At 35.2% G+C, this 20282-nt stretch overlaps 1 protein-coding gene across 1 annotated transcript in view; it reads left to right on the top strand.

Moving 5' to 3' along the window:
- LOC145253731 (exosome complex component RRP45-like) overlaps positions 1-20282 on the top strand; it is a 285110-nt gene that overhangs the window by 137089 nt on the left and 127739 nt on the right. Inside the window, exons 3-4 of the mRNA XM_080112961.1 lie at positions 5801-5920; positions 6865-6967. Coding sequence (XP_079969087.1) covers positions 5801-5920; positions 6865-6967 — 223 coding nt within the window. The remainder of the gene's footprint in view (positions 1-5800; positions 5921-6864; positions 6968-20282) is intronic.

Below are 20282 nucleotides of genomic sequence, written 5' to 3'. Positions count from 1 at the left end.
TCAGTCTTTTGACTCATTTATCATAAATTTTGGCGAATTATTGGTTTGGGTTCTTATCATATTTGAACGGGTTCTTTTGATTTTGGCTCTTGGCAAGCCTTTATGATTCAGAGACCAGTTTCCTTCTATAATAAAATAAATTTAATTGCTATTTTCTGGCAACGTCTCTGATATGGGAGTGACAGAAAAATTAAAAACACCAGAAATAAACAAAAGAGCGAAATGCAGAATATACTAAAAGGCCTTTAAGAACAACAGTTGGAAGGAATGAATACAACCATGACACTGAAGCACTAATAAGGTTTCAAGAACTTAAAAAAATTTTTTTTTTTTTTTACAAACTTCTCAAGGCCCAGAGGCCACTCGAGGATAAGGGTTAATGAGTGTACAGTAGTCGATGGGAAAATGTCTGGGTAAATTGGATGACTTAAGGGGATGGCTCATCAAGAACTTGTTCACGTTGGACTTGAAGACAACCACATTGTAGTTAGTTGGAAAGCAGGAAAGTGGAACAAAGTTCCACAGGCGTGCAGTTCTAAGAAAGAAGCTTTGTTTATGGAATGTACGTTTAGGTTTAAGCACAGATAAAGAGTGGGGGAAATTGATAGTAGTTTTAGCTAGATGCATATTTTTCGTGAAAGTCAGGTTAGGGGGCATCATAGATTGGAGCTCAAGCGAGCACTTGCCATGAAAATAATGAAAAGGCAGAGACAGGCTCGCAATGTCTCTTCTGTGGGAAAGAGATTACAGGGAAGAGAAAAGGGCATTCCCCCACTAGGCCATGAAGTCTATTTTAAACTCTGTCAAGGCAGGATAAGCTACTTCTAGCAGCTTATCCTGCCCAGCTGTGGCAACAGTACTCCATCCTTGGATGTACTTAGCTCTTATAGAGGTAGAGAATTGCATCAGCAGTGAGATATCTACTGGAGTGGTAGAATGATCTGCAGAATATTTCGTTATCATGATGTACAGTGTATGATTGAGTGAGAAAATAAAATAATCTTATTGGGATCGCTGAAAACGTCATTTGCTGGCTAGCAAAGCAAATCATTTTGAGAGAATAGAAAGTGGACCATAGGTTTACTCTCGGCAGCCTTGTAACTCTCACTTATTGAAAGGTCAAAATTTGGGACCTTTGTATAGTGTGGAATTACTTTTTACTTGCCATTACTCACAGATTTGCAGACCTAGGGTGTTTGTATTTGTTACGGCTCTGTCCTGGGCATAACATGAAACTGCAGCTATTAGTAATTTTATGTGAACAGTCACATCGTTTGACATTATGTAGTATGAAAAGTAGTAAGTGATGTTTCTGACAAATGGAGAATTAATAATTGCTATTTCTGGGCTGGAATCTATCTATATAACATTTATTGTTGGCTAGTTTTTGACCTTGAAGTGATTTTTTTTTTTTTTTTTTTTTTTTGCATCAAATGGCTTCATGTCTTGTCTGGAGCGATTTCCATTAAGAAAGAAAAAAGAATGCCTCTTCTGATATGACTTTGTTGTCCCAAGTATTTAAATCTAAATGTGCTTGAGTTCATACTAATCTTGCCCTTTCTTGAAAGTTAATGTATCTTTTTGTCACAAATATAGCAGGCTAGTCTCTTGAATCACTGGTGTCAAGTTTTGCTGTAGAATGCAGTGAGCCTTTGGTTTCATCTTCTCTACACACAATTCAAAAATATCTTAGTCTATCACGAGAATATCAATTCCAGCATTGTTCTCTCTGTCAGCTTAAGTTCATCAGAAATAGTTCATTGGTTAGTTTAATTAGATAACATAACAAATTAGAGTTGATTACTGCAAATGTAATATGGCCGTTACACTTGAACTGTGTTCATTACACTGCAAACCCCTCTTGGACTCCACATCAAATGGAATCGTCATAAAGGAATAAGAAACAAAAATTTCCCAAATTTCCTCTACTAACAATTATGACATTGTCCCATTGACTACTGTACGCTTATTAACCCTTATCCTCGAGTAGTCTCCCGACCTTTGATAAGTGGTGACTCCTTTGTAAAAAAAAAAAAAAAAAATAAATCTGACTCTGCTTTTTTTTCTTGTTTTAGCAAAAGGCATTTATTACCATTACTGTCTAAACAATGCCTGCTACTTGTTTTTTTCATTCAGTTCATTTCATCTGCCATGAGATTAACAAAACCCTGCTGTCTCAACACCAGCTTAAAAGTCTCTCGCCGCCACCATCACAGGGTCATATGTCTATCTTCCCCAGCTCGCACTTCTCTCTCTGACCATGTGGTGTCCTTTTATTTTTATTTTTCTTGTCATGCAAGCCAGTGCACCCTTGCTAATTTGCATATGTGCTTTAATGGCTACTGCTGCTAATATCTTTGCAAGCCAGCTATCTTACAATTCCTAATATTTTAACATGTCTACACATGCTCTGTTACACAAAAATTTTGGATGAATTAAACAGAATTTAAAGTCTTGGCACTAAAAAACCCTTGTTCCACCTGTAGAAGCAACTATGGGAATGGCGGTTCATGGGTTAAGCTGAATTAGAAATCATATTAAAGCTACATGTACAAATATGTTGCATTATGAGAGAAATCGAAAAAGAAGCTAGATAGTTCCTGAGTTTGGTGTCAAAATGGCCGGACATCATTTTTGAGGCTTCCACCATCCTATAAAGGTTGATTGAGAGGATGCAGTTCATCTGGATGTATAGGGTGGAACAATAAAATTGTCGCCCTAGAAAAGACTACATGTTTCCATTTACTGTTTGATGAAAGTCGGTTTTCTGCTTTTGTTGCAGACCATCTACTAGTTGGCTAGTTGTGTACAAATCCCAAGAGCAATAGGAACCGATCATGTTTGAAAATGGCACAATGTTCAGTGAGCGAGGTCAGAGATGTGCTGCTGTACAACTGATGTTCTCTACCAATCCAAGTTATGACAACAAGACCATTGCCAACATCCTCAAAATGCATCGCTGGATTGCCACAAATAACATGGATGTGTCCAGAGTTTCCGGCCACGGTTATGGTCTTTGGTGTGGTTTCAAGTGAGGGCCACATCATGCCACCTCACATCTTCGAAGTCTGTTTGAAAATCAACACCAAAGTGTAGCGGATGTGCTGAAGAATATGGTGATCCCCTGGTGCAATAAAGTGGCCGCTGGCAGACCCTGGATGTGGCAGCAAGACTTCACGCTGGTACACAAGTCCAAAGAGATCCAGGCTTGGCTTCAGAAAGAGTGCTACGACTTTTTACCCTTTACTCACCCCACCCCTCCCTGATCTGAACCCATTGGACTACTTGGTTTGGTTATACAACGAGAACATCACCAACATGACCTCCCACAACTAAAATTCTGATTGCTGCCATTTGCCGAGTATTTGCCAAGTTCCTGCTGGTGCTTGTGGAAAAGGCATGCTCCCAGTACTGAACCTGTATCAAGGCAGTGATTGAGGCTGAATAGATGTCAGCTGTACTGCATAATCGAGTAACCTGAATTTATTTTTTTCAATGAAAGTTTTAAAATAAAGCTGTAGTGTATTTTTCTTTAGGGCGACAATTTTATAGTTCCACCTTATACTTGCTGTAAATCTCAGAGCAAATAATGACATTATTTGCTCTTTTTAATTGCTGCTATTATTTCAGCCAGAAAGAGAAAAAAAAAATATAAAAGAATAACATTTCCAGTTCAATAGATATCATGTTCTATTGAGCAACTACTTACATGTCAATGAAAGAGACTAACAGCTGTTTCTGTTGGTGATTCTAACAAGCGATCTATGGAGATTGAAGAATTTCTCACATGATTTTATATAAGTTTTGTAGGGTAAACTAGATTCCCAAGCCTTGGCAATGCAACGAATTGAAGAAGGATAACTCTGATGTAACAACAGTTGTAGTCGTTTTAAGGGTTAGACCACTTCAATCGGCTTCCTTAAAAAACAGTCATGAAAGGCAACAGATTTTCTTAGACAGTCATGGGTAATCTACAGTCAGTTGTGAAGAGAAGGTCACTAAAAAGAAGCAATTGATTCTGATATATTATGTAAACTAAGCTGATGTCTGTGGATATTTGTTAGGTTGAACAGATTTTTATTACAAAGCCATACTTGCAGAGCATCTTGCATGGAAAACAGTCACTAAGTATCATTACCAGACTACCATCTTTGTGTTAATAAAATTCCTCTTCATTTATCTCAAAGCCCTTCATGGATTGTGAGGGACTTTGCCATGCTGTGAATCTTGAGCAATTATAACTGGCATAATCTATTCTTTTCCATGTATGATAATATAACGAAGGTTTGTAAGATCATTTAATGCATAATTATGAAGAATTTGGGGATTAATACCTCTTCAAAGGTTATTATCTCAAAAGCGAGCATAATGGTTCAGGACGGATTTTGAACAGTGCACTGCGACTTCATTATCCGTGCTTAGAACAACTATGTCAAGCAGATCTTTTCAAAGAATTAATCAAAGTCATTTAGATAAAATTGTTCTATTTAAGAATTTTCTCTTTTCATGCTTAATACAATTAGATACATTTGTTGTGTAATCATTCTGTTGTATAGCCATAGATCGTGTAGATCGTATCTGGATGTTGTGTTGTTCTTTTCTGCATCAGATAATGATGACTATGAACAACAGTACCATCCTTTTATAATATTAGGTTATTAGCTAGAAAAAACAAAAAAATAGCAAGGTAAAAAATTTGCCAACAATAAGTGTAAGATGGGTAGACTCCAACTCAGAAAACATGAACTCTTTCCTTTTTGTTAGAAACATCGCTCATGGAATGTTTGGACTAAAAAACAATGGAAAAAAACTACAAAGTTGCCAAACTGAGTCTTTTAGCCAAGATCAAAGTGTAGTATCTGTTCCGACAGATACTGCAAGCTATGACTAGCTATGACTAGCAAAGACCAGATGTGGGGGCAACCCCACATGCCTGACCATTAACCAGCTCCCATTTCCCACCTCTCGGGAGCTGGTCCCCTTTTTCCCTTCCCCCTCCCTTCACTCCTCACATTAAAAATCGGCCTTGTGCCTAATTTGCTCGGTGGGGGAGCAAATAAACACCATCTGTTCCGACAGATACTGCAAGCAAAGACCATATGTGGGGGCGACCCAACATATAAGACCTTGGTCAATGTAGGGGAAACCCTTCATACCAATTGTCACTATCCAGCTCCCCTACTCCCTGGGGAGTTGATCTCCGTTTCCCTTTCACCCCTCGCATTAAAAATCGGCCTTGTGCCTAATTTGCTCAGTGGGGGAGCAAATAAATACTCTGTAGTATCTGTTCTTCAGATGCTGCACTTCCATTTCTTGTTCTCTTTCGGTGGAGGATCAGTCCTTCACGACTGAGACAATTTTTTATTTTTGTACCTTTTCTCTGTACCTGTTAAAAAGCGACCCTGGTGTCTAACTCTGTCCCGTGGGGAGGCATAGTAAATAGGTACAAAGTTGCCAAAAGTAAACCCAAAGTTCACTTTCTACTCTTCTTGAAAAAAGTATCTCCTCCTCACCTTCACAATGGATAAAATAGCAGATTGGGTTCAATCAATCATTTACAATAGATATCTCAGCATTAAAAAAAAAAAAAGCATTAGAATTGATTTGCTGTACAACAAAGTATGCCTTAAATATCTGGCTTGTTGATCATTTACATTTTATATGAAATGATCAAACATGAATTTAGAAATAAGTTATTTGTATGCTTTGCAAATATTAACTTATTTATATTTTTTGCTTTATTAACCATGTTATCATAATTAAAAAAAACAAAAAACTTTTCTTTTTTTTCTATTGTCAGAGTATTTGCTCAAGTGTTGGCCACAGTAACTCAACCAAAAGCTAATCGACCAACTGATGGTGTCCTGTTTGTCAATGTGGAGTTATCTCCCATGGCGTCTCCAAGTTTTGAACCAGGAAGGTGAGAACTTTTTCTTAAATATTCAGTTTTTGTATTGGAATTTGACATTTAAAGATTGTTTTAAAAGATTTCTTTAATGTTTTGTATGAATGAAGCAATAATACTAAAAACTTATATACTATTGCATATTTGTAAGGTTAGTAAGAAATATTTTTAGTTTAATATACATAAAACCAGTATTAAAATTCACTTATTGAGGAGGTTAATGGCTATATTACTAATTTTTGTGATGAGGATTAATTATTTGTATTGTTTGGATTCTTCAGATTATTGTTCTCATCTTGTTTCGATTGATGTAACCTCCGACCTTTTTTAGGTGTATCTCATTGAACTCAGAAGTTTGCATAGAATTTTGAATGGAACTCTTTATTTAATCCACAGGAGTAGCATGCTCTCGCTTCATCAGCCATAATAAAGTTAGATAGAAAGATTACAGAGTTTGAGCAGATATACCGGAAGACGGTCCAAGGTTATATTAACCAAAATGTTGTGAAAATAACACTCAGGCTAAGAACAGTAGTTTGAAGAAACTAAAGAATACAAATTTTATAGCGTTTCAATATTTTGAACCTATCCATGGACATTTATTTCAGCTAGTAATAAATATAAAAAACATTTGCATCCTCTCAATTAAAATCTTGAAAGTTTTGGATAGATGTGAATGTCACATTTTGAAAAAAGATGTATTAAGTAGAGAAAACATGACTGGTGAAAAAGGTTTCTTAATTTTGATTTCAGAATTTGAGAAAATCCCTATTAATGCACCCAAATTTTTAGTCAGGTTTTAGGAATGTGGTTGAAAAATTGAATTTAAAAATGTTTAAAATACTAAGATTGAACATCAGTGTTAATTGAATTTGACAAGCGATCATTATTTGAAGTATTATATTTTTTAAAGAAATTTGTAAAAATCTTTAACGTGATTTTGTATTTGTTTTAAAAAGATTTTCTGAAGTTGCTGTGTATGTAAATCGACTGATGGAACGTTGCCTGAAGGAATCCCGTTGTTTAGATACAGAATCTTTGTGTATTGTTGCAGGCGAAAAAGTGAGTAGAATATCTTTGCAGTTTTTTTTTTTTTTTTTTTGTTAGTTTATTCTCATCAAATAGAAATTTGAAACTGCTGATTTATAAGTTCCAAGACTTGTTTTTTTTTACTAACAGTCAATTATAGTGAACCTTAATGTAAAATGTGTTTATACATGGATACTTTAGTACTTGCTTTCTTTTATGTTATTTCGTATACGGCACAATCATGTTAACACACTGGTTCTATTTCAAAGTTAAGCAACAATGAGCCTGGCCAGTACCAGATCGGTGACCATTTGAGAAGGCTAGACACTGTATGTACCGCGCCATCATAGAAATTTCCAGGTTAAGCAACGATGAGCCTGGCCAGTACCAGATTAGTGACCATTTGAGAAGGCTAGGCACTGTACGTACCACGCCATCATAGAAATTTCCAGGTTAAGCAACGATGAGCCTGGCCAGTACCAGATTGGTATCCATTTGAGAAGGCTAGGCACTGTATGTACCACGCCATCATAGAAATTTCCAGGTTAAGCAACGATGAACCTGGCCAATACCAGATAAGTGACCATTTGAGAAGGCTAGGCACTGTATGTACCATGCCATCATAGAAATTTCCAGGTTAAGCAACGATGAGCCTGGCCAGTACCAGATTAGTGACCATTTGAGAAGGCTAGGCACTGTACGTACCACGCCATCATAGAAATTTCCAGGTTAAGCAACGATGAACCTGGCCAATACCAGATAAGTGACCATTTGAGAAGGCTAGGCACTGTATGTACCGCGCCATCATAGAAATTTCCAGGTTAAGCAACGATGAGCCTGGCCAGTACCAGATTAGTGATTATTTGAGAAGGCTAGGCACTGTACGTACCACGCCATCATAGAAATTTCCAGGTTAAGCAACGATGAGCCTGGCCAGTACCAGATTGGTATCCATTTGAGAAGGCTAGGCACTGTATGTACCACGCCATCATAGAAATTTCCAGGTTAAGCAACGATGAACCTGGCCAATACCAGATAAGTGACCATTTGAGAAGGCTAGGCACTGTATGTACCATGCCATCATAGAAATTTCCAGGTTAAGCAACGATGAGCCTGGCCAGTACCAGATTGGTGACCATTTGAGAAGGCTAGGCACTGTATGTACTGCGCTGAGTCGTAGAAATTTCCAGGTGAGTATCTGGGGGTGCGTTTAACTCACAAGGGGAGATGCACTTTGAACAAATGTTTATAATAAAACCATGTAAACAAAAATTATTAGACGTGTATGTACACATGTGTAAGAATCTGTTGTTCAAGCAGTCACGTTTCGAATTTCAGCTTGAAACACTTGCTATGTCTAACTACACTAAAAATATATTGTATATATGATATAATCACGTTGACACGCCAGTTCTTGTTGGATCACCAAAGTTAAGCAATGTTGAGCCTGGTCAGTATCAAATGAGTGACCCTTTATGAACTGCAGGTGCTATATGTAGGAAGATACAACACTTCTTAACAAGAACTACAAAAACTTGATGTTGTCATTTCCCTTGATGGGGATAAGATATCTCACTGCTGAGGCAATTCTCTATCTATATAAAAGCCAAGTACGTCCAAGGATGGAGTACTGCTGCCACATCTGGGCAGGAGCTGCTAAAAACAGTCTATCCTGCCTTGACAAAATACAAAATAGACTTAGGCTTAGTGAGGGATGCCCTTTTCTCTTCCCTACAACCTCTCTTCCACAGAAGAGATGTTGCGAGCCTGTCTTTGTTTTATCGTTATTTCCATGGCAGGTGCTCGTCCGAGCTCCAATCTCTGGTCCCCCCTTGCAAATCTTTCCCAAAGAACACCCATCTAGCTGAAATAATTTTCCCCATTCTTTATCTGTGCCTAAATCAAAACGTAGATTCCATGAACAACGCTTCTTTCTTGGAAGTGCACGCCTGTGGAACTCTTTTCCGTTTGCCTGTTTCCCACCTGACTACAACTTGGATGTCTTCAAGTCCAACATAAACAAATTCCTGATAAACCACCACCTTAAGTAAAGCACTTTATCAAATCTCCATTACTAACGATTACTATGGTATTATCCCATTGATTACTGTACACGCAATAACCTTTATCCCCGAGTGGCTTCCGGGCCTTGATAAGTGGTGACTACCATGTAAAAAATATCATTAATTAGGAAACTGCAAGTGTTTTTTATTTTCATTCAAACTAATGTTTATACATCGTTATTCATCAATTATTTATAACTCTGTGTTATAACCTTTCGCAAATATATTTTTTTTTTCATTATATTCAACCATTTATTTTTATTAATTGATGTGTAAAACCAATTCATTAGGGAAATATGAAATCGAGTTCACCAGAGTGTATGAATGCATAACTATATTGCGGTTCCCCATTTTCGAGGAAGATGTATCGGTCAAATTTTGCCCTTTTTGTCCCTACGCTGTCAGAAGAATAATAAAGATAAGATTCTATCTTTTTTATATGATTATATATCAACATCCTGGAAATACTAGGAAAATTAAAAAAAATGTTTTAATCTTTTGAATGGATATTCATTTTATCTTTATATACAGTATTGTAAAGCAATGAGACAATTCCTCTGCAAATCTTTAACACTGCAGCATGAATTTTCACACAAAAAAACACACTTTGTCACCATTTCATAAATATAACTTATCTGCTTCACCTTAGTCTCTCAAATACATAATCCCAGATAAGTAGTAGTAAATATTTCCCCTTGATTAGTCCTTCCACAGAACCAAAAATCACTGGGTCTCTTTTTTAAAATTTGTTTTTCAAAGCCATACATAGCCACATGTCACTGGTGAATTATTCGACTGCTGAAATGCATTAATTTTTTACATGTTTCATTTGTCTAAAAACTTGAAATAACAAACGGTCCCTTTTCATTCTTAGTTTAACAGGATATTAATATTACACTGTTGCTATTTGGATTAACAGTTTGCATTTTTTAAACGTGTTAAAAAACATTTATTGAGTCTGTTTTTTTGTGTAGTTAAATATAGTCTTCGAATACCTGACTTAATAAGTTTCTTATTTTTTATTTTATTTTCCTTTTTTTTTTCACTATACGATGATCACTTACATTTAGCTTAGCTATTGTACACGCAGATGTATGCTGATACAAGCACATTATTTACATACTGCTTGAGTTTTGCATCATGATTTTTGCCATTCATATGTATGGAAGCCTTCAGTAGCATAAAATTACCTTTTTTCTTCTTTGGTTCAGCTTCATAAAACCGTATGGTAAAACCCGATTCTATATTACTTCTTGACATAAATCATTCTATATTTACTTCTTTTACGCCCATTATTATTAGGATTTTATCTACAACTACTACTTCTACTGTTTTTTTATTATTTATCTTATTACTTTTAGTGATATTAGTATTAGTAGTAATACTACTACTAGACCTATAACAGTTCTCTTTTTCAAACGTATGCAGGAAACAGTAATTTTTTTCACTTTTGGTTATGGTTAAAATATTTAATTAAATTTAATTTAATTTAATTAAACCTGCCTGAGGCAATATAAAAAAAAAACAAGAAAAGAAAATTCAAAAGTACACAAAATAAAACATGAATAATTAAATCTAAATAAAAATGTCTTAGTGGCTAGTCTGTTTTATATTTCCATTTTATACATTTTTCATTAGAAATTTCTTTCTTTCTTGTTTTTTTTTTTCATCTGAAAAGATAAAGGAATTCCAACATATTCTTCCAAATATTTAAAAACATTTTAATACATTGAAAATGAAAAAAAAAAAATTCTATGATCTGTTTGACTAGAGAGGATGTATGTTTTTTTTTGGATTTTCAGAAATTTCGCTGAAGGAGTGTTAAAGTATTTTAGCTTGGTTGTGCAAGAATACAGTTTCAAATGTGAAAAATATTTTACAAAACCAGTCAAATCATTGCAAGACCAAATCAGAGTTTGCATAGTCTTTGATGTTTGTTGGTCCTGAGTCTGTAAATTCACTAAACTGGAATGATATATTTTTATTTCAGTAATAAAATCCATTTATTGCTTCTTTACAGTCTTCATAATACATTATAATGTTGTGTTTCAAGATACATTTATACATATTTTTTTTTGTCTAAGTTTTTTTTTGTGCAGCTTTTTTTTTATTCTCTTGCATCAACACATAATTCACTCAATATCCTATCAGTCATCTCCCCTTGCTCATTAATAGATATTTTTTTTCTACACCAACTGCCCAAATAGTTTTCTTTTGGTTAAAATTTCCTCTTTGAAATTTTGACTAAATTAGTTATAACTTTTCTCCTAGTCCTATGACTCATTTGTCTCATATTGCTCAGTTACTTTTTACGATATTATTTGAGAGAACACTAGCTAATCTAACCCTTTGTATAGTCCATGACCCTTTTTTATCTCTTAACAACTCAGTCCTTGTTTGGCAAAATTATTCAAGACGATTTCAGCTTATTTTTGACTCTTAAGTGCTCTACCCTCTGGTTGGTGAGATTATTTGAAACAGTTACGGTTGACATCTGACCCAATGGACTAGATGCATCTAGATGCATTATCTGTGGCCCTGAATTGATTGAATATCTATATCTTATGCAACAATTATTGCATTTCCTCCCTATCGTATCACAATACAGTTTGAACTTATGATTAAGCATTGGCAGTTCTATCTAATTTCCGCTATCCTTTAAGCATTTTTGTTCGTAAACTGACTCCTCAAAAGTCCAGTTGCTAACTTCTGATGGCTAGGTCATATTGCATACTCTGAAAATTTTATCAATTGTCTTAATTCTGTTAACAACTTTCAGATTGTTTACAGAAAAAATGTCACTATTTACATTTTCCATTTCTTTAACCAAGGACTGTGAGCATCTCAAATGCTTATCTTTTTACCACAGTGCCAGTGCAAACTGCTGTGCCTCATCATAAAGAGTTTCAGTTTCAAAGAATAATTTCCTTCATGTAAAATGTTCTACCTGACCACCACATAATTTTGCTTACTTTTACCCCATAATTAAAACTACTTAACATTGTAATATTAATCTTAATCCAAGTAGCAAAATACAGACAAAAGCATCACACATAGTTACAAACCTAGCAAATAAAACAAAATTATTTATAAGTTATTCAGCATAGCCAGTACTAAAAATGAGCGCTAGTTTTCAGTTTCTTATTAACCCTTGGGCTATGATGGTACTTTTACACACATGATGGGTGTGAATATTTTCACATCACATGAAATCAAGTCTAGAATCTTTGCAAAAGAAATTTTTTATCAAAAAACAATATATTCAAACATGGGTTTCAAGCATGGGTTTCATTCATTGACTAATGCAGTTAGGGCAAAGAAGAATTCCATAGTCTTGAAGACACCATTGTTGCAGTTGTTTGAAAATTAGGTGTTAAAAAATAAACAGCCAGCATAGCCTAAGTGTTAAAAAAAATACAATCTTTTCATATTCAATAATCATTTTTCACAATGACAGCATTAATAGTCAATTATATACGATCCGTAAGGTCTTGCTGCCAATATAATCGCTTGCTATCCATCCTTTGGCTGCTGCTAATATTTTCATATGTGCTCATATGTATAGACATATGCTTTTAAGACTGATATGCGAATAGGTATGTTGCGCACACATGCACACAAACATTACTCAATACGCACCGGATATTTGTCCTTGCCGTGGTTTCCAATTTATCAGACAGGTGGCATCTCTACTTCCTGTTTCGCCTTCTCTATCCACTTCCATTCTCTATCTCAGTTTATTTTACTTGAATTGGCTATGTAGACAGACACATTTTCTTGTTCGCCTTGACAGGCAATACCTTTGTTTTAATATAAAATGAAGCTATATCATTTCTTAAGGCAAGATGACTTGTGTATATATTAACAAACTTATGTGAACACGGGATACACAACGAACATACAAAAGACATTACAAGTTAAAAAACTTATGCGTATACATTCACACACACACACACACACACACACACACACACACACACACACACACACACACACACACACACACACACTCTTGTTATTTTTACTTTGTTCATTTAATAAAATATATTCTTTGTATATATTGTAACTTTGTATTCGTTGTCTCATTTTTTGAATTTTTTGAACACGCATTAATATTATCTACAATAGGTAACCCTGATCGCCATAGTGGTGACCACCACATATGCACTCTGTTACAGTAGTGTTATTGTGGTTGTTGTTGGTGAATTTTGTATTGTTATTATTGCTAATAGTACAATTTTGCTTTTCTACATCTTCACGTATTGTATTTATTCTGCCTGTTCTTGCTATTACTACTAATAGTATTAATATTATCAGTAGTAGTAGTAGTAGTCTTATTATTAATATTCTTTTTTTGTTTTTATTCTGATTATTTTTGGTTGTTTTACAATTATTTGTCTTGCTACTATCTATATATGAATATGATAGCGTGTGTGGTATTTATTTTCTGTGTCACACTTACATCCGAGTCGTTTAATTGTTATGGACTTCCATTTCTTGTAATAATTTTACCAAGAACTCTTCATAAGTTTTGGTTTCGGTTTCAGTTATAGCTGATGGCACTCCAGTAATCTATTTTTTTCATAAATAATTTTATCAAGGATTCTCCTGGAGTTTTGATTTTGATTATAGCTGAAGGAACTCAAGTTATATATATATATTTTTTTTTCATAAGCTTTGGTTTTGGTTTCGATTCAAGCTGATGCACCCAAGTCATATGGATATATTTTTTTTATTTTTGAAATCTCAACATTATAATATATAAAAATCGATAGAACATTAACTCCATAATATATATATGAAATCTGCAAGAATTAAAGTATCATATTTAAACATACTTTACAACTGGACTATGCTGGGCGTCCCTGTTAGCTTAGATAAATACTTTTGCAGTTTTAACAAAAGAGCTACAATAATATCAGAGAATCTCCGTTTACGCTGAAAATCTACATAATGCCAACATCAATTTATTACATATGAATGAGTCTTCTGTGGAATTTCCATAAGCCCTGCTAGTTAATATTAGTATTAACATTGTTTCATTTCATAATATTATCTTTAGTATTTTTCAATTTTCTTAGTTAATGTTATTACTATTACTTTTATCATTATTGTTCTATTAGTATCATTATGAGCTTGCTATCAGTGTTATTATTTGTATTGTATTTTTATCTGTTTTAATATTATCATTTACATCATTGTTACTATTTTTATTCTTACTATTATCAATAATATTAATACTATAATTATTGATCTTTGTATTAATATTGCTAACATCATTATTTATGGCTTGGGCATTGAATTTTTGTCACTTACTATGAATTCTCGAGCAATGTCGGGCCACAAGTAGGCTAGTATAAATATAAAGTAAAATGGTCACCTACTTTTGACCAGAAATTACTATTGATACTCCAGTTCTTTAGGACATAGTTTATGACAAAATGAGTAATCATTTTTTATTCATATTACAAAAGTGGTGGCCACTTTTTTTTTTTTTTTTTTTTCAATAAATAATAATAATAAAAAAATGGTTGTTCTTACTGTTGTATGCTATGTAGTCAAGAACTGGATAATTATTTTATGTTCAATTTATATAGTAAATTGAAATCCCTCCCATTCCAAACTATAAAATATTTTTTTATTTAAAATGTTTTTCCAGATATTTCCAGAGAATTGATGTATAAATACTAAAGAAGTGAATCTCATTTGTTTTTTCCATGGACAGCATAAGGATAAAAAGTAAAATGTTACTTATGACACGTTTCAAGACTCCAAGCATAGTTTTCGGAGACAATTGCCATTTTAGGTCAATTTTCAAAACAGATAATGTATAAGTGTTATACCATTTTTCTAAACCAAAATTTCACGAGGAATCCAATAAAACAAAAACGAATACAAAATTTTGATGGGAAACCATGTTTTCAAGCAATTCTTTCATGACGGCCGGAATCGCACTTCCCGTTTTTTTGTCCCAAGGACCGTATCCTGCAGATTGCGAAACTATTTAAGAAAATTACTCAAAACCTATCAATCATAAGTGTTAGGCCATCTTTCTTAACCAGAATTGTTCTTCATCTGGCGCTGATACAATGATTTTTCGTCGTTTTCAGCAATAGCATACAAAACTTTCCGTGCAAAGCGCCAGGTACATGATGTTGCCGAGGCCAGATGGTCCATATCCTTATGGTTGTCTCTGGTGAGCCCACACTCCTTGGCCACCCTGACAACGTACATGGTGCCAATGTTCTTAATCTCCTGAGACACATTTCGTCGACTTGTGACTATTTCCTTAGCGATGGAGGCAGCTTTGGTTGAGATTGTTATGCTCTGAGGTATGTACTCTGGTGGAATGACAACAGAGTAATCATTAAGAAGCTGCTCTACCAGAACATTGTCGAGCAACAGTCCAAACCAATATCTCAGCAAAGTTTTTGATTCAGTCTCATTCATGTTGGAAGTCTGTTGAGAAGTTTATCAACACGATAACGGACTTGTCGGATACTAAGGTCTCCGCTCTTGATTTGAATCTTCTGCAGTTCAATTTGCAAGGGGCCATGAAGGGTGGACAGGTTGACCAAATAGATCATCATCTTTAGACTGTCCATACTGTTGGTTGGCAGAAGACCCTGCAGCACAGTCCGATGTCTGTAATACTTTTTACGTAGAGCTTCGTCAGATGGTTGCGGTGGTGCTTCTGTATTCTGCTCGTCATCAACATCGGATGCAGGAGGACTAGAATTCAACTCTTCCTCACTTGCAGAACTATCAGAGTCTCTCTCCTCCTGTTCAGTATTTGCCCCCTTCCTATTCTGCCAAGTTGCTAATTGCAGCAAGCGACGAACTGTTGACACTCTTTCAGTTTTGCGTCGCTTTCGTTGTTGCTCAGTCTTCCGGCGTGATCACGTTCTTGGTGTCATCGCTGCTGCTTCTAAAGGTGGTCTGCTACGTTTTCCAGATGTTTAAGTCGTTGGTTTTTCCTCATTTAAGGGTGTTGATGCATTTGATGGAAGTTTTGTTGGAGGTGGAGATGGTGGATTTGCTGTTGCTGCCTTTTCACAATGTTTATGTACTGCATCTTCGTGGTATTTCACTTTCTCCTCCTTCGTCAAATTGGAGTATCCTGTTGTTGTAGATCCCTTCTTTCGTCCTCTCTTTTTTTCAAAAACCATAGTTGTTACTAGAGAGGGTCGCTATGTGAATTATTCTGAAAAAAGAAAAAGTATTAATCAGAATGACATAGCCATCATGACTATTTACATATTTACATACAGTTAAAAGGACTACGTTTTTAGGTCAGAACTGTTTCTCCTCACTACTGATACAACACACATACAAGTGAAGATCTCACACAACTTCCTTCATGTTAAGGGGAGGATTTTTCACACCTGCTCCACGTGAAAACCTTCTTTTCAGTTCACCCATAACACTTGAATAATTCATGAGGGTATTCCTTGACTTCAAACAATACGATGGAGCTGTGAAATGTTACTTCTATACATCCAACCTATACTGCCTACCATGACATATAAATCATTCACAAGGGAAACCCTCAAAGCAAAAATGAAGAGTGAGTCACTTAGTTTTCAACCCTGTTGGAGGGAATAGTTGTGGAAACCTATCAGAAGTGATATGACCACTTTGTTAGCACATAATTTGGTATCAACTGTGAAAAATACTGCTGGGGAACAAATTTGGAGAAAAAAAATATTAGTAAAAAAAAAATGTACGTCTTCAATTTGGCCAAAATCAAAAATTCCTGATATACAAGTTGTTCAGATTGATATTAGTGACAAGTTGTATAGAAGGGATTTTTGATTTTTCGAAAATTGAAGGCAGGTTTTTTTTTTTTTTTACAGAAAAAATTATTTTTGGCTTCACTTTTCACCCGGTCAAACAAAACGTGCAATATTTTGGGAACCGCTAGCCGGTTGCTGCTGTTCTAAAGCTTAAATGAAAGCTAACTGATAAAGGTTACTGAGAAATGACCATAGGGACAGTGTTTGCTTCGTTTGTCATCATTTTAGAGGGATCTTTGCCAAAAAGACGCATTTTTTGACCAAAATCAGGAAAAAATTGTCACAGCCTGTAATTGAGGAGAATGGGTAAAATGCGAAGAGAGTTCTATGAGCAGCGTTTTTTTTGCACAAATGCAATTTTATACTATTGTTGAACAAAAATGATTATTTACTTCCCTTAGTTTCATGTCTAAAAGTGATTTTTGGCTCTTCTTTGTGGTGAGGTAACAAAAGTTGTCACTAAAATATCTCCATTTTAGGCCTTTTTTTCAGTTATATCATTTTTTTCCGGTTGAAAACAGGTATATTAACCATATAAACCTATGATTTTCTGAAAGACAATTTAGTTTTGCCTCACATATCACAAGAATAGCTTTGTAGATCATTGTGTGACTGATCAGTGATTTTTGACTTCAATTGTCCCAAAACTATGCTTGGAGACTTAAAACGTGTCTTATTTATCTGTCTATTTATGTGTTATTCTCTTCTACTTGCAATTTGTATTGTAAGTGTAGGCAACAACAAAGTCTCTAGAACGATGCTGCTATTGCTATTAAACATGTAGGGAGATCTGCAAATTTAAATTATTTGATGAAGACAGGGCCATAAAAAGTCATGAAGGGAGAAGGAGGTTGTCCTTTCTCAATTGTACATTAGCCATACAAAAGGGATACATTTATTCCTTCTTGAAGAAAAATATTCATTGTGGATGCATGGCTTGTCCTGTCTCATCCACCCCAAAAGATTTTATGATAGAATTCAATAAAGATATTACACCATGAAAAAAATATTTGATGACATTAGGGTAGAACTTGGTGTCTTTGTGGAAGGCAGTAGGCTTATACTAAAAGATCTAGTATCTACAAGTGTCTAAGTAGTAAGACTGCATATAAAAAAAAATTTTTTTTAAAAGGTTAAAGCTTCCAAAATTCATACTAAAATTGCCTGCAAGAACTTATAGGGAGCAGATAAAGTACTAGGTAAAATTTGTGACTTCATGGCTAAGAAAACAGAGGCATTCTACTCCCTTGAATTAAATGAAGGATTCTGTTCGAAATTTTGTGCAAATTCATAAGTTTAACAGGATACACTTGAAGAAAGTCTGGAGGTTACATAGGCCGAAATTTTATGAAAATAACATTTAAAATGAGAACAGTAGTTCAAATAATTTAAATAATACATGATATATACAAGTCCAGAAAAAAACAAAACAAAAAAGAATGAATAAATGAAAAAAAAAAAAAACAATGGCTCATAGGAGTTGATATGCCACTAAACGGAATAAACCAAACTTGTTTCTTGTTCTCTCCTTCATACATTCTTGATGCTTTGCCTTTCAGAATAAAATTTCTTTGGCCTTTTGGTTAGAAGCAAAGTGTAGTATCTGTTCTAATATTACACTTAATCTTTTCTGTCCTTCTAGACTAAGGCAATTTTCCAATCCACACAGTGCCTCTTTTTTTTAGGATCTGAATTTTTCCCTACATTAAAAATTGAGTTTGTGTTAAACTTTGTCCTCATTGGGAAACAAGTAAATCATATCTTTGCCCTCATAAGGAAGTAGGTAATTAGGTACCTTTTCCTCTGTGGGGAGGTAAATAAATAAATACTTCTGCCCTTATGGGAACGAAAATAAATAGGGATTTAGTGCTCTCTAGTTACAAGTTCACAAGTTTCTAACAGTAAATGTCACACTATTTGTGTAAACTGTTTTTAAAATAGTCCTTTGTTTCATTTTCATAAATGTTGTGTATTTTTATATCACATATACATTTCAAAGGTGAACTTTAGTGTCTTCCTAGTGCAAAAGTAGGGTGGCACATATTAGGATTATTTTCTTTTTAATGGACATTTCTTTTATGAAATGCAAGAAATTTCTGCCCTAGTTTTGTTGATTTAACATCCTAAGATTTAGGAAATTAAAAAAATCAATTACATAATTGATAACGCTTCTACCCCATCCTGACTGATGGAACCAAAACTATCTACTTCTATTAATTAAATAAAAGGTTTAGCTCAAAATTCTGTATGAGTTTCTGAGTTTGTAAAAATGCAGCTGAAGAAGGGCGGAGGTTACATCAACCAAAATGGGAAAATAACAACCAAGATGAGAATAGTTGTTTAAACTTTTCTTTCTATCGTGCCAACGCTTATGCGGTTATCTCATTTTGGCCTCTAATAACCATTATGATATTTCTTTGAGGACTATTATTCACTCCTGCACCATCTAAACAATATGATATAAATGTGGGAGTACCTCAGGGGTCTATCCTTGGACCTTTATTATTCCTGATATTGGCAGCATGACCTCCCTGATAAAATTGTTTTGGAGATGGGTATATTTGCCAATGACACCACTCTCTATAACAGATATGAGGGGAAAACAAATGAACACATATCTAAGGAAATGGCAGAAACACTAGAAGATGACCTCCAATCTGTAGTGGAATGGGGACAAAAATGGATGGTCACATTCAATGCTGCCAAGACTAAGCTTGTTTCCTTCAATAACTACAAGAAACTTTCTCTACCACCAATAGAAATGGCCAAGAACACATTGCCTGAAAGTACTTCTTTTAGACTCCTCGGCCTAACGTTTACAGGGAATATGAACAGAATAGATATATTGAGAGCATTGCCACAGCCGCTGCGAAGAAGGTAGGCTCTCTCTTCCGTGCTAGAAAATTACTTACGCCTGAAAGTATCCTGTACTTCTATAAGGCCACCATTAGCCCATGTATGGAGTATTGCTGTCACATTTGGGCTGGTGCATCTGCTGCTTGTCTCTCACTCTTGGACAGGGTTCAATAGAGAGTTGCCAACCTGATAGGTCCTGAACTGTCATCTAGGCTTCAGCCTCTGCCCCATCGACGAGATGTTGCATTCCTCTGCCTGTTCTACAAATACATTAATGGTGAATGCTCTTGCGAACTGCAAACACTTGTACTTCCTCGACGTAACTACCCCCCGACAAACCTGACAAGCAACTAAGTTCCACCCCTTTGCAGTAGAGATCTGTAGGCGCAAGAAAGCCTTTTACTCCAATAGTTTCTTCCCCAGAACTGCAAGTCTTTGGAACTCCCTTCCGGGATTCTGCTTTCCCAACTGTACTGATATGCAGAAATTCAAGTGTAATGTGAACAAACATCTTTCTACTCATCCCCCTTCATAATGCCCCCGCAAATTATGTCCCTGATAGTAGCCCCCTACTTCAAAGTGGCACTGATAGTAGCCCCCTACTTCAAAGTGCCACTGTGCCTTGTTTGCGGT

The sequence above is a fragment of the Euprymna scolopes genome, chromosome 3 (assembly GCF_053919585.1).
Source record: "Euprymna scolopes isolate OS-2025 chromosome 3, ASM5391958v1, whole genome shotgun sequence".
Taxonomy (NCBI): Eukaryota; Metazoa; Mollusca; class Cephalopoda; order Sepiida; family Sepiolidae; genus Euprymna; species Euprymna scolopes.
The sequence above is the reverse complement of the archived record's forward strand: the minus strand, read 5'-3'. Positions and strand labels throughout refer to the sequence as shown.